Source organism: Mustelus asterias, chromosome 21 (assembly GCF_964213995.1).
Source record: "Mustelus asterias chromosome 21, sMusAst1.hap1.1, whole genome shotgun sequence".
Taxonomy (NCBI): domain Eukaryota; kingdom Metazoa; phylum Chordata; class Chondrichthyes; order Carcharhiniformes; family Triakidae; genus Mustelus; species Mustelus asterias.
The window spans coordinates 78,213,872-78,229,726 of NC_135821.1; the positions used below are offsets into that span (position 1 = coordinate 78,213,872).

Here is a 15,855-nt window from a genome sequence, read left to right on the forward strand (position 1 = left end):
GCTGTGGAAGGGAGCGATGCGGCTGTGGATTGTTGCGTTGCTCAGCTGCTGGCCAGGTACTCACCACAGAGTCTATACCTCGGGACGCTTTCACCTCCCGACCCTGAAACCATTCTTAATGTTCCTGTTAGCGTGTGTCCACTGGCTTCATCAATGTAAGAAATGGTGTATCTGTCCAGCTCTGAATACTACCCCTGTCTTAAACACAATGGCCTGAGTGGCCTCCCTCAGTGTTTCGTCAGTCTGTGATTCATGATTGGCAATGGATGTAAAACACTCACCTCAAAGAAAATAAGAGTGATCGGAAAAAGTAATCCATTTCAGGATATTGTATTGTAATCGACAGCAGCAGTAATAATCCTCGCGGTTAGCTTGTCCAGACTGTGTGAATGGCATTCCTTTCATCAACTTCTCTTTGTTACTTCATCAAAAAATGATTTCGATTAGATGAACATTGTTTGCCTTTTACAAATCAGTGCTGGCTACCCTTAGCTAACTCAAACCTCTGCAAATGCCTGTTGGTTTCCAGCCCCCTGATTAGGGATTCCAAAACCTTACCTATTATTGGTGTTAAACTAACTGGCCTGTAGTTAGCAGGACTGTCCTCACACCCTCTCTTGGATAAGGGTGTCACACTCGCCATTCTCCAATCCCCCGGCTCTTCCCTCATATCAAGGGAAGAGTGAAAGATTAAGGCCAGCCTCATGCCATCTCTATCCCCATTTCTTTTACCAACCTGGGATGCAAGCCATCTGGACCAGATGACTTATCGACTCTAAGCATTGCCAACCTTTCCAGTGCCACCTCCCTTCCAATTTTCACCCTATCTGTTGCCTCTATTATCTCTGCTTTTACCAATACTTTATCAGATTCCTCTTCCTCAGTAAACTTCAATATAAAAACTCATTAAGTATTCTAACCTTACCCTGTGCCTCTAAGTATCTAGCACCCCTTTTGTTCCGTTCCACTTCTTACTGTCTGCTTACTATTGACATTCTGGTAGAAGTATTTTGGATTTCCCTTTATATTGTCTGTTATTCTCATATTCTCCCTTTGCCAGTCTTATTTTGCTCTTCATCACTCTCGTTGTATTTGAGCTGGTTCTTACTTGAAGAATTCACCTGATGTTCATTATACATTATCCTTTCTTGATTCAACATGATCTCATCCTTCCTCATCATCCAGGAGCTGTGTTTTTTGGCTCCCTTACCTTTCACCTTTGTTAGTGTGGTAGCATGGTCCCCTTAAGAGGGTGTTCACTGAAGGCCATGTGGTCAGGCCGGACCCCATGGAGTGTTGAGGCTGGAAGCTGAGCCAATCAAGTGCAAGGGTGCCTTTCCCGAGTCGGGAAGGATCGGCAGTTGGAACTAGGGAGCAGTGTGCGGTCGTGTAGTTATTTAGCCAGATCCTATTTGCATGTATAGTTAATTGTTGCTTTAGCAATAAAACCTTTGTATTCTGAAGCCTCATCGAGTCACCCTCAATTTATTACACTGGCGATGGGGAAACATTTTCCAAGTTCCTTGGGGCATGGCTAGAGGGGTAAGAGACTGGAGCATCAAACGTAAGGAAAACAAAGTACAGGCTCATTGTTAAAATGCCTTTAATTAGGAAATTAGAACATTTCAATCCCAAAGTAGAAAACTGGGGCCAATATATTGAGAAACTACATTACCTTTTTGTGGCGAATGAGGTAACAACTGAAGAAAAGTGGAAGGTTATTCTGCTCACAATTTGTGGCCCACAGACTTACAGTTTAGTCAGAAGTTTAACATCACCTGATACTCCAGATATCCAATCTTTTGACCAGATAGTTGAGCAGGTTAGGAATCATTTCAACCTCGACTCTCAATCATTATGTCGAGGTACAAATTTCACTTAGCAGTCCGAGAGACGGTCTCAGGCTTCGTGGCCGGGTTGAGAGGACTAACAGAGCATTGCGAATTCAGCCCAGCTTTAGGAGAAATGTTGAGGGACTGGATGGTCTGTGGTATGAGCCTGATTATTTGAGTTGATTTGATTTATTATTGTCACATGTATTAACACACAGTGAAAAGTATTGTTCCTTGCGCGCTATACAGACAAAACATTCCGTTCAGAGAGAAGGAAACGAGAGAGTGCAGAATATACCATTAGATTATGAGAAATGGTACATTTCATATATTATACAAAAGAATTGTTGGCAGAGACCAAATTTTCTCTCAAAAAAGTGGTGGAGCTGGCCCCAGTGACTGAATGAGCGTAACAGGGTGTGAGCGAGTTGCAAGGTGTGCCTAATGAAGTAAACTGCTTGTGGGTGGGAAAAAACTGTTGTGAAGGCCAACCCAGAGAGCAGTAAAAGGGATACAGCATCACGGGCAGAAGCTTGTAATCAGTGTGGGGGAGATCATTCTCAAGGAGCCTTCCGATGTAGGAATTATGTGTGTTTCCAATGCAACGAAAAGGCTCATTTACATGTGTTGTGCAGAGTAAAGCAGTCAGGACAGAATATGAAAAAAAACCCCACAACGGTTATGTTAACTCCTGTGAAGAAACTGGCTGAGGATCCTGATAACGGACCCCTCCAGTTCGATTTTCAAGTTTGCTGACGACACCATCGTAGTGGGTCGGATCTCAAACAATGACGAGACAGAGTACAGGAATGAGATTGAGAATCTGGTGAACTGGTGCGGCAACAATAACCTCTCCCTCAATGTCAACTAAATGAAGGAGATTGTCATCGACTTCAGGAAGCGTAAAAGAGAACATGCCCCTGTCTACATCAACGGGGACGAAGTAGAAAGGGTCGAGAGCTTCAAGTTGTTAGGCATCCAGATCACCAACAACCTGGTCCTGGTCCACCCCATGCTGACACTATAGTTAAGAAAGCCCACCAAAGCCTCTACTTTCTCAGAAGACTAAAGAAATTTGGTATGTCCGCTATGACTCTCACCAACTTTTACAAATGCACCATAGAAAGCATTCTTTCTGGTTGTATCACAGCTTGGTATGGCTCCTGCTCTGCCCAAGACCACAAGGAACTACAAAAGGTCGTGAATGTAGCCCAATCCATCACGCAAACCAACCTCCCATCCATTGACTCTGACTACACTTCCCGCTGCCTCGGCAAAGCAGCCAGCATAATTAAGGACCCCACCCACCCCGAACATTCTCCCTTCCACCTTCTTCCATCAGGAAAAAGATACAACTGACTCAAGAACAGCTTCTTCCCTGCTGCTGTCAGACTTTTGAATGGACCTACCTTGCATTAAGTTGATCTTTCTTTACACCCTAGCTATGACTGTAACACTACATTCTGCACTCTCTCGTTTCCTTCTGTATGAACGGTATGCTTTGTCTGTATAGCGCGCAAGAAACAATACTTTTCACTGTGTATTAATACATGTGACAATAATAAATCAAATCAAATCAGTGTCCAAGTGATTACACTGTCCCCGACAGAGAAAGCCTTGATGGTAAATGGCAGATCTCTTAAAACGGAAGTCGACACAGGGGCTGCGGCTACAGTCATAGGGGAGCAGGCATTTCATTACTATGAAAAGACCTCAGGCCATTGAGATTAAATGAGTCAGGAACTATTATCTACCTATACTGGAGAGGCACTGCAGACTTTAGAGGCAGCAACCGTCACAGTGCACTGCTCGAATCAGACTGCACAGTTACCTGTCTAGGTCATTAAGGGGCATTGGCCTTGTTCAATGGGGTGTGATTGGCCCAAGCAGATTAAACGAAATTGGTTAGAGATATTAAATCTGTGAGATGGAGGTTTTCAGGAGCTGCTATGTAAATATCCTGAGGGCTTCCAAAAAGAATTAGGATGTATGAGGGGAGCTAAAGCTAAAATATATTTGAATCCGGAGGCAACACCAAGATTTTTCAGACCTCGTCCTGTGCCTTCTGCACTTCACCATAGGTTGAAACTGAACTCAGGAGACTGGAAGATTTGTGTATCCTAAAGCCTGTTCGAGTTTCAGAGTGGGCCATACCCACAGTCCCTATCCTAAAGCTTGTTCGAGTTTCAGAGTGGGCCATACCCACAGTCCCTATCCTAAAGCCAGATCAGACTGTAAGAATTTAAAGGTTTAAAGTTTATTTATTAGTGTCACAGTAGGCTTACATTAACACTGCAATGAAGTTACTGTGAAAATCTCCTGGTCGTCACACTCCGGCACCTGTTCAGATACACTGAGGGAGAATTTAGCATGACCAATGCACCTAACCAGCACGTATTTTGGGCTGTGGGAGGAAATTGGAGCACCCAGAGGGAATCCACGCAGACACGGGGAGAACATGCAAACTCCACACAGACAGTGACCCAAGCTGGGAATCGAACCCGGGTCCCTGGCTTTGTGAGGCAGCAGTGCTAACCCACTGTGCCACTGTGCTGAATTTGTGGGGACAATAAATTGGCAATAGAGGAGCTCAATTCAACAGATACCCTATCCCTAAACTTGAAGACCTCTACACAAAACTATATGGAGGTTTAAAACATTCCAAAGTGGACCTCAGTCATGCCTACCAGAAGTTGGAATTGGATGAGAACTCCTTTAAGGAGGTGTTCCCTAAGGGCCATGTGGCCTGGTCGGATCCTGTGGAGTGTTGAGGCGGGAAGCTGAGCTAATCGAATGCGATGGCGCGTATCCCGGGTCAGGAAGGATTGACAGTTGGAGCTAGGGAGGAGTAGTGTACAGGCACATAGTTATTCTGTCAGACTCTGTTTACATATATCATTATTGCTTTAGCAATAACCTTTGTGTTAAAACCTTATCGAGTTGCCCTCAACTTATTTCAGTTAGAGTGTACTCAGCCTGTACCTAAACAATCTCCTCCTTAAAGATCAATCATTGTTTTATTATAGTTTTTCCAGTGGAGCCTCTGATTCCACTTTACCCTGGCTAGATCTCATTAAAATGAGCCCTCTCCTAATTTAGAAGACCTACATTAGATTGTTCTCTGCTCTTTTCCGTTACTAATCTTAACATAATGGTATAATGATAACTTTTACCCAAACATTCCCACGCTTGGTCCATTGGCCCACCTCATTCCCCAGTGCTAGATACAGCAATGCCTCCTGTCACTGGAGGATTGTATTAGTCGAGCTTCTTCCCACTTGATCCAGATAATTCCTTACCATACAGACAATGCTGGATGGACGAGCTTATTAGTACTGTGTGCTACATAGGATGACAGGTTTGACTGGTTAAAACCATCAGCAACTTGTGAAAACATCAGCATTCCTGAAATCTTGACTCTGCCAACTTATACCGACGCTGTCTGGAGCTGGTTTGTGATGTGTGGACCCCATTTTGGACGGACAGAATTTGTGCCACTGTCGATTTCTCTAGATTGGTTTGAAGTTTCTTAAACCAGTGATAGTGTCAGAAAACTCATTAAGTTCTGTGTTTTTTTATGGATGTGAGCTCATTTGGGGAACACTCGTTTTAAACCGATTTAATTATAGTGAAATATTACTAAATGACAAAATTAAAAAGGGAATTTTAAGACTGGTTGGACTTAAACAAATTCAAATGAATTACACAACCAAAACTAGTCATCTTATTAAGGTAGCAATGTAATGATCACAATGGTAAATGTACATAGATAAATATATAACTGAACTGTTTGTTTTCTGTAGTGGTGAGTGTCAAACATTTGAAAGCTCCGACATTTCCGAAAAGTTACCATATTTCAGGTATGACACGTGTTTTTTTTAATATGTTTTATGAAGAGGGAACAAGAATATGAATGAGCAAACAGTGGATACATAAAATTAATTCATCTATCCACAATATTTTACAAAAAGCTGTTGTGGGTGAGAAGTAATAAAATAAGATTGGAAAATATCCCAGTCCACTCCAGAATTGGCAGTATAATCATGATACTGTTCTGTGTATTTACCCACATCAGCACCGTACAATTCTTTCTTAATGGGAGCCATGCTTTGCAATATAAAGTGCCATGATATGGAGTTGCCGGCGTTGGACTGGGGTAGGCATACTAAGTAGTCACACAACACCAGATTAAAGTCCAACAGGTTTATTGTGAGTGGCACTCACAATTTGGATGAGAATATAGGAGGCATGGTTAGTAAGTTTGCAGATGACACCAAGATTGGTGGCATAGTGGACAGTGAAGAAAGTTATCTCCGATTGCAACGGGATTTTGATCAATTGGGCCAGTGGGCTGACGAATGGCCGATGGAGTTTAATTTAGACAAATGCGAGGTAATGCATTTTGGTAGATTGAACAGGGCAGGACTTACTCAGTTAATGGTAGGGCGTTGGAGAGAGTTACAGAGCAAAGAGATCTAGGGGTACATGTTCATAGCTCCTTGAAAGTGGAGTCACAGGTGACAGAGTGGTGAAGAAGGCATTCAGCATGCTTGGTTTCATCGGTCAGAACATTGAATACAAGAGTTAGGACGTCTTGTTGAAGTTGTACAAGACATTGGTAAGGCCACACTTGGAATACTGTGTGTAATTCTGGTCACCCTATTATAGAAAGGATATTATTAAACTAGAAAGAGTGCAGAAAAGATTTACTAGGATGCTACCGGGACTTGATGGTTTGAATTATAAGAAGAGAGACTGGGACTTTTCTCTCTGGAGCGTAGGAGGCTGAGGGGTGATCTTATAGAGGTCTATAAAATAATGAGGGGCACAGATCAGCTAGATAGTCAATATCTTTTCCCAAAGGTAGGGGAGTCTAAAACTGGAGGGCATAGGTTTAAGATGAGAGGGGAGAGATACAGAAGTGTCCAGAGGGGCAATTTCTTCACACAGAGGGTGGTGAGTGTCTGGAACAAGCTGCCAGAGGTAGTAGTAGAGGCGGGTACAATTTTGTCTTTTAAAAAGCATTTAGATAGTTACATGGGTAAGATGTGTATAGAGGGATATGGGCCAAATGCGGGCAATTGGGATTAGCTTAGGGGTTTAAAAAAAGGGCAGCATGGACAAGTTGGGCCGAAGGGCCTGTTTCCATGCTGTAAACCCCTATGACTCTATGACTGTATGACCTGATGAAGGAGCGGCCCTCCGAAAGCTCGTGCTACCAAATAAACCTGTTGGACTTTAACCTGATGTTGTGAGACATCTTACTATAAAGTGCAACATAAACCACACTGGATTCCTCTCACAGATCTAAGAATAAGAGGGACACGAAATGCACCTTTCAGGAATGCTAGGAGACAACGTTATAGTATTTTACGTGCATGTTGTACTATAGTCCTGACATCTGACCATTCCTGTGACAGCGATGTTTCTTTGCACTTTCAATGGACTAACCTTGTTTGAAGAAAGTAGATGGAATTGTTTTTCTGTCGATTCTATAGAATTCTTTCCGGAATTGACGGTGCATCGAGGTAAACAGAGTAGCTAGAAAAATATTGAGGAATAATAGGCTCGGGTGTTGAAATATTGATACTGTGTTGGAATCAGATTGTGTTGTGTAACTGTGCAGTTTTTTGATCAATCTATCTGTTCAATATTTTTGTTGTGTTTTCCTTAAAACAACCGCTGGGGGACACTTCTGTTGTAAAATAATGGGCTCAGGTTAGTCTGCACTGACTGCAAATTATATAACCCTGTATGAGTAGCTACAGTGAATGTAAACCTGAACCCTGATTTACTTATAATGGTTATCCAAGTCTCCAGCTCTAACCCTAACCTGCGAGACAGATTATCTTGTTTTTGGGTTATCTGTTGATCTGAAATGACATGGGGTTTCTTCTTCAGTTCTCTATCCAAAGATAGATCCAACCCACAGTGACCTGATCTCCATCAGGGGTAGGGCAAGAAGGCAGGTCCCAAATCCACCCCAACCCGAACACGGATCAAATCCCATGCTGTTGGCACCGATCTGATCCACTCTGGCTGTGCTGTCAACCGGTCCCCAAGGAGTCTAAGTTGCTATGACAACAAACATGCACGTTGTAGACTGGAACTATAGATTGTGATGACACCATAAGACATAGGTGCACAATTAGGCCACTCGGCCCATTGAGTCTGCTCCACCATTCAATCACGACTAATTTTTTTCTGATCCCCATTCTCCTGCCTTTTCCCCATAACCCCTGATCCCCTTATTAATCAAGGATCTTGATGATGATAGAGGCTCCAACTTCTTTCTCCATCACCTGGCTGACCAGGAATCTTTTCTGCCATTGGCGATTTACAAGTTGATGCTCAACCAGTTTGACAGCGCTATGAACGCACCTTACTTGGCAATCAAACCCCGGGGTTGGGCTCGAACCCAGAGCTTCTGGCTCAGTACGGACCTCCTCCATGGAATTTGCATAAACCAAATAGTATAAAATATGGGACGTGGTTTTAAAGCAGTTATGCAGATTGGAATGTGTGTGCAGCCAGTGAACGTCATATTTAGAACTCTGGTCTCTTTCCAATTTTCCCTGACGTGAGAGAAAAGTCTGTATGAAGCAGCAATGTGTGACTGCATCCAAAATAGCAGATTTGACACAAGTGCTGTCAATTAGCAGAGTTCATGTTTGCTGGTAGTAAGAGCCAGCAACCCTTTATCATGTTGAAGGAGGTTTTGATGTTTCCAGCTCTGGATGTCAGGCGCAGACCATTAAAGTAACCAACATTGATTAATTGGAGTGTAGTTGAGTAGATGTGATTTTAGACTTTCCCTTTGTGAATAAAGAGCTTTTCCATATATCGAGAAATACAAAAAGCAACTTTAATTTATTCTAATAATAGTTCTGTAGTAATAATGAGTTTTGTAGAAAGACTGTTTGGACTTGAAATGTTAACTCTGTTTCTCTCTCCACAGATGCTGCCAGACCTGCTGAGTTAATCCAGCATTTTCTGTTTTTATTTCAGATTTCATCATCTGCAGTGTTTTGCTTTTATTTAGTTTATTGTAGTTGGTCTGTGTGAAAATACTGCTGAAGATTTCCGTGCTCAAAGGCTGGGGTCTGGCTGTGTTATGATGTATCTGCCTAACCCGGGTTCGATTCCCGGCTTGGGTCACTGTCTGTGTGGAGTTTGCACGTTCTCCCCATGTCTGCGTGGGTTTCCTCCGGGCGCTCCGGTTTCATCCCACATCCTGAAAGACGTGCTGGTTAGGTGCATTGACCCGAACAGGTGCCGGACTGTGGCGACTAAGGGAATTTCACAGTAACTTCATTGCGGTGTTAATGTAAGCCTTACTTGTAACTAATAAAATAAATAATAAAGATTAGCTATCCAATCAGTCCGCCTAAAATTCTAAACTGAAACAATATTTTGAGCTACTTGTTGAATGATGTTGAATATTTCCACTAATTGCATGTGCATTACATTTTTGAGTCATGCACAAATTCACTTCCTTCCAACGACAAAGCATTAATGAAGGATGCCTCCATCAGTGTATCTTCTTTAATTTTTTTCTCACTCACCTTTAAATTTCCAGAGCAATGAAGTAGCAGTACAGAACTGACAGTACCCTAGAAAGATCTAGAATGAATATCGCATTACAAATGAAAGGTTTTATAAGATTATGTTTTAAACCATCACTTTAATTTCAGGTAGAATGGAGTAATGAAGTGAGTCATGTGATCTGTTACAGGCTCCGCCTGACAACAGGCCAAGAGGCCTGGTTACCATGGGAACCTGGGGCATGGGTTGCTCAGTCGAGAGAGTAAGAGCAAGGTGCAAAATGCTCACACCTGAAACAAAGGCAAGGGCATGTGGGCAGACTTTCTGTCTCAGGGGATTTGGAACAGACAGGGGGAGAGGGAGCTACATAGAGACAAAGGCTGCAGCTGGTGTGGTCAGCATAGAGGAGAGTGCTCCCTTCCTGTGAACTACCAAACAGAATGTGGGAGGGAAGATGGCCTCCGGTCAAAGAGATGCATCCCATGTCAATCTAAAAACACCAGAGCACTCATCTAGGTGTGGCCAGGTAAACACACAAACATACAAAATAGGCTATTCAGCCCGTCGAGTCTGCTCCCGAGATCAATAACATTATGGCTGACCTGTTTTCGTTGAGTTCCACATTCCCATCTGCTCCTGATAACCTATGATTCCCTTGTCCAAGAAGAATCTATCTACTTGTTCCTTGAAAATTTTCAGTGACCTCGCTTGCACCACCTTCTGAGGCAGAGAGCTCCAAAGTTGCACAACCCTCTGAGAGAAAAGTTTCTTCTCATCTCTGTCCCATAAGGGTGACACCTAATTTTAAAACTGTGTCCCCTAGTTCTAGACTTGCCCACAAGAGGGAACATTATTTCTGCATCTACCTTGTCCAGCAAGACCTTCCGCATCTACTTTGTTCAGGATCTTGTATACTTCAATCAAGTCACCCCTCACTCTTATAAACTTTAGTGGAAAGAACATAAGAACATAAGAAATAGGAGCAGGAGTAGGCCATCTAGCCCCTCGAGCTTGCCCCGCCATTCAATAAGATCATGGCTGATCTGATAGTGGTTTAGTTCCACTTACCCGCCCACTCCCCATAACCCTTAATTCCCTTATTGATCAGAAATCTATCTACCTGTGACTTAAACTGTGACTTAAAGAAGCCCAGCCTTTCCAACCTATGCTCATAAAACAACCCACTCATTCCAGGTATCAGTCTAATAAACCTCTTCTGAATTGCCTCCAAAGTATTTACATCCTTCCTTAAATAAGGAGACTAAAACTGGCCACAGTATTCGAGATGTAGTCTCTCCGGTGTATAACTAAAGCATAACATCCTTACTTTATGTTCAATTCCTCTTGTAATAAAGGATTGAATTTCATTAGCCTTCTTGATTGCATGCTGTACCTACATATTTTGTGACTGATGTACGAGAACATCTAGATCCCATCTAAGTCACTGATGTAAATTGTAAAAAATTGAGGCCTCAGCACAGACCCCTGCAGGAATCCACTTGTCACATCCTGTCAATCACACAAAGACCCATTTATGCATACTCTCTGTTTTCTGCCAGCCAACCAATCTTCAATCCAGGCTCAAATGTTACCCCCTACACATGAGCTTTTATTTGTTACAATAACTTTTGATGTGGCATCTTATGAAATGCTTTCTAGAAAACTAAGTACTGTAGGTCTACTGGCTCCCATTTATCCACAGTACATGTTACTCCTTCAAATAACTCGTGTAAATTGATTAAACATGATTTTCCTTTCCCTGGAGACTTGTCAGCCGCAGCTGACAAGAAGTGTGAGATGATGCATTTTGATAGGAAGACCATGAGGAAACAATATAAAATATGGGGTAAAATACTTAAGGGAGTGCAGAAGCAGTGGGACCTGAGTGTACAAATGCATAAGTCAATAAAGCTGACAAGTCAGGTGGAGAAAGCAGTTAATGAGGCACAAAGTATTCTGGGCTTTATTAATAGGGACATAGAATGCAAGATCAAGAAGGTTATGCTAAATGGCTAGGACAGACTGTGAGAGCATGTCAATTGAAAAACCTCTTTCTCCCTCATCACTGCTTGATGAGGGCACCACTCTTGTTGGTTTTGATTTTCGATTGTGATAGGGCCTTGGCAACGGGATTCGTGGTCCTGGTGCACCTGGAAAACATTTGATGTGCTGACAGAGGCAGAGCCTGTCTCGGCACATTTCACAGGCTGAGGAATGCAGCGTAGAAATCTGTGTGGTCTCGGGCACATTTCTCATGTAGATGCTTGGCTGAGCACATCGCCTGTTCCACCAGGCAACTATACTGTGGTACTACTCACAATGTGCTTAAAGTCCTGTATGTGCGCAAAGTCCCTGAACTCCCTGGAGATGAACTGATGAGTGTTGTTCATCATATTATCCTCTGAGGGATGCCGTGTGTGGCAAAGTGTCTCTTGAACCTTTTTATGACCGTGTTGCTCTTTATGTCTGCAAGGTGGTCATTTCAATCCAATCAGAGTCCGAGTCAATGAGGACCAAGTGCTGGTTACCGTTTCGTTCGAAGATCACAGCTTGGTATGGCTCCTGCTCTGCCCAAGACCGCAAGGAACTACAAAAGGTCATGAATGTAGTCATGAATCACTGGCCACACAGTTCAGTCGTCGTCGACTGTTAGAAACATAGAAAAACTACAGCACGAAACAGGCCCTTCGGCCCCACAAGTTGTGCCGAACATATCCCTACCTTTTAGGCCTACCTATAACCCTCCATCCTATTAAGTCCCATGTACCCATCCAGGAGTCTCTTAAAAGATCCTATTGAGTTTGCCTCCACCACCACTGATGGCAGCCGATTCCACTCGCCCACCACCCTCTGTGTGAAAATCTTCCCCCTAACATTTCCCTTGTACCTACCCCCCAGCACCTTAAACTTGTGTCCTCTCGTAGCAGCCATTTCCACCCTGGGAAAAAGCCTCTGAGAGTCCACCCAATCAATCTTGGAAATGGAATTTACATTTATTCAAAACTCAACATTTGTATTTGCTCAATGCAGTTATGCTCTTGGATCAGGATTTACTTGTGGTTTTGAAATGTATTTAGTTGTAAACTCATGGTCAAATTATGGCATCTATTTACACTACACTAATAATCCTTCCAGGACTGAAAACAATGTACAATTGACACTACATAAGTTTTCTGGGAAGAGTTCTGGCATGTTTTAAATCGTGTTCAATATTAAGACAATTTTAGGAATTTTTAGCCCCCACCACCCTTGGGTATATGGCACAGAAACGGGCCCTTCAGCACATGCCAGCATTTATACTTCACATGAGACTCTTCCCATCTTTACTCCTCTAAATCTATTATCTGTCCCCTATTCCATGCTCTTTCATATACTTGTCTCGCCTCCTCTTAAATCATCTCAATGACTCCAGTGGAAGCGAGTTCCATACTCTCAGCACTCTGGGGAAAGTAAGTTTCTTCCGAATTCCCTATTCGATTCAAAATTAGTAGTCTCATTGTTTACAAACAAAGATGCATCTTAAACTCCAACTTTCTTAACTGTGTTGAAAAGTACATCTTTTAACTATTATTGAAGTGTAGATGGAAGTGAAAATTTGTCTCATTTGATTTTGTCAACATTGAGCTCAAATGAGATCCTGTCTGTAGAAAATATTTTGGCTCATGTTTTCATTACAAAAGAGTTCTTCGTCTGACCGCATTTAAATATGCTGTATTTTTCTGCATTTAAGCCTTTCCCAGTGCGATTTTGTTGCCACTTGGAACTATGGGCACTCAGTTAAGTACTGTACAGACTTTAAAACCAGTTTTGGTTCATGTTCAGCAAAAAAAAGTCTAAACTAATAGAGCACTTGGATGTGGAATCAGTTTCTTGCCAGACATGTTTTACTTTTGTTGAAAACTCTCAGCTAAGATGCTTCTGCTATACTGATCATGAAAGAGTGTTGTATAGTTCTTGACAGAAGCCAGAGGATGGTTGTAGGGAGTTGTTTCTCAAACTGGAGGCCTGTGACCAGCGGTGTGCCCCAGTGCTGGGCCCACTGTTATTTGTCATTTTATATTAATGATTTGGATGAAAATATAGGGGGCATGGTTAGTAAGTTTGCAGATGACACCAAGTTTGGTGGCATGGTGGACAGTGAGGAAGGTTATCTCCAATTTCAGCGGGATCTTGATCAATTGGGCCAGTGGGCTGATGAATGGCAGATGGAGTTTAATTTAGATAAGTGCGAGGTGATGCATTTTGATAGATTGAACCAGGGCAGGACTTACTCAGTTAATAAGAACATAAGAACATAAGAAATAGGAGCAGGAGTAGGCCATCTAGCCCCTCGAGCCTGCCCCGCCATTCAATAAGATCATGGCTGATCTGACGTGGATCAGTATCACTTACCCGCCTGATCCCCATAACCCTTAATTCCCTTACCGATCAGGAATCCATCCATCCGCGCTTTAAACATATTCAGCGAGGTAGCCTCCACCACCTCAGTGGGCAGAGAATTCCAGAGATTCACCACCCTCTGGGAGAAGAAGTTCCTCCTCAACTCTGTCTTAAACCGACCCCCCTTTATTTTGAGGCTGTGTCCTCTAGTTTTAACTTCCTTACTAAGTGGAAAGAATCTCTCCGCCTCCACCCTATCCAGCCCCCGCATTATCTTATAAGTCTCCATAAGATCCCCCCTCATCCTTCTAAACTCCAACGAGTACAAACCCAATCTCCTCAGCCTCTCCTCATAATCCAAACCCCTCATCTCCGGTATCAACCTGGTGAACCTTCTCTGCACTCCCTCCAATGCCAATATATCCTTCCTCATATAAGGGGACTAATACTGCACACAGTATTCCAGCTGCGGCCTCACCAATGCCCTGTACAGGTGCATCAAGACATCCCTGCTTTTATATTCTATCCCCCTCGCGATATAGGCCAACATCCCATTTGCCTTCTTGATCACCTGTTGTACCTGCAGACTGGGCTTTTGCGTCTCATGCACAAGGACCCCCAGGTCCCTTTGCACGGTAGCATGTTTTAATTTGTTTCCGTTGAGATAGTAATCCCATTTGTTATTATTTCCTCCAAAGTGTATAACCTCGCATTTATCAACGTTATACTCCATTTGCCATATCCTCGCCCACTCACTCAGCCTGTCCAAATCTCTCTGCAGATCTTCTCCGTCCTCCACACGATTCACTTTTCCACTTATCTTTGTGTCGTCTGCAAACTTCGTTACCCTACACTCCGTCCCCTCCTCCAGATCATCTATATAAATGGTAAATAGTTGCGGCCCGAGTACCGATCCCTGCGGCACGCCACTAGTTACCTTCCTCCAACCGGAAAAACACCCATTTATTCCGACTCTTTGCTTCCTGTCGGATAGCCAGTCCCCAATCCACTTTAACACACTACCCCCAACTCCGTGTGCCCTAATCTTCTTCAGCAGCCTTTTATGGGGCACCTTATCAAACGCCTTTTGGAAATCCAAAAACACCGCATCCACCGGTTCTCCTCCATCAACCGCCCTAGTCACATCTTCATAAAAATCCAACATGTTCGTCAAGCACGACTTTCCCCTCATGAATCCATGCTGCGTCTGATTGATCGAACCATTTCTATCCAGATGCGTTGGGGAGAGTTACAAAACAAAGAGATCTAGGGGTACATGTTCATAGCTCCTTTAACGTGGAGTCACAGGTGGACAGAGTGGTGAAGAAGGCATTCGGCATGCTTGGTTTCATAGGTCAGAACATTGAATACAGGAGTTGGGACGTCTTGTTGAAGTTGTACAAGACATTGATAAGGCCACACTTGGGAATACTGTGCAATTCTGGTCACCCTATTTATAGAAAGGATATTATTAAACTAGAAAGAGTGCAGAAAAGATTTACTAGGATGCTACCGGGACTTGATGGATTGAGTTATAAGGAGAGGCTGAATAGACTGGGACTTTTCTCTCTGGAGCATAGGAGGCTGAGGGGTGACCTTATAGAGGTCTATAAAATAATAAGGGGCACAGATCAGCCAGATAGTCAATATATTTTCCCAAAGGTAGGGGAGTCTAAAACTAGAGGGCATAGGTTTAAGGTGAGAGGGGAGAGATACAAAAGTGTCCAGAGGGGCAATTTTTTCACAGAGGATGGTGAGTGTCTGGATCAAGCTGCCAGAGGTAGTAGTAGAGGCGGGTACAATTTTATCTTTTAAAAAGCATTTAGATAGTTACATAGGTATAGAGAGATATGGGCCAAATGCGGGCAATTGGGATTAGTTTAGGGTTTTTTTTTTAAAAAAGGGCGGCATGGACAAGTTGGGCCGAAGGGCCTGTTTCCATGCTGTAAACCTCTATGACTCTATGCCTCTCATCATCTTATATACCTCTATTAGGTCTCCTCTCATCCTACGTCTCTCCAAGGAGAAAAGACCGAGCTCCCTCAGCCTATCCTCACAAGGCATGCCACTCAATCCAGGCAACATCCTTGTAAATCTC

At 43.1% G+C, this 15,855-nt stretch overlaps 1 protein-coding gene across 2 annotated transcripts in view; it reads left to right on the forward strand.

Moving 5' to 3' along the window:
• LOC144509441 (digestive cysteine proteinase 2-like) overlaps nt 1-15,855 on the forward strand; it is a 58,806-nt gene continuing 42,951 nt past the window's right edge. For both annotated transcript variants that reach the window (XM_078238333.1, XM_078238334.1), the window contains exons 1-2: nt 1-56; nt 5,636-5,692. In XM_078238333.1, coding sequence (XP_078094459.1) covers nt 17-56; nt 5,636-5,692 — 97 coding nt within the window. In that variant the 5' untranslated portion in view covers nt 1-16. The remainder of the gene's footprint in view (nt 57-5,635; nt 5,693-15,855) is intronic.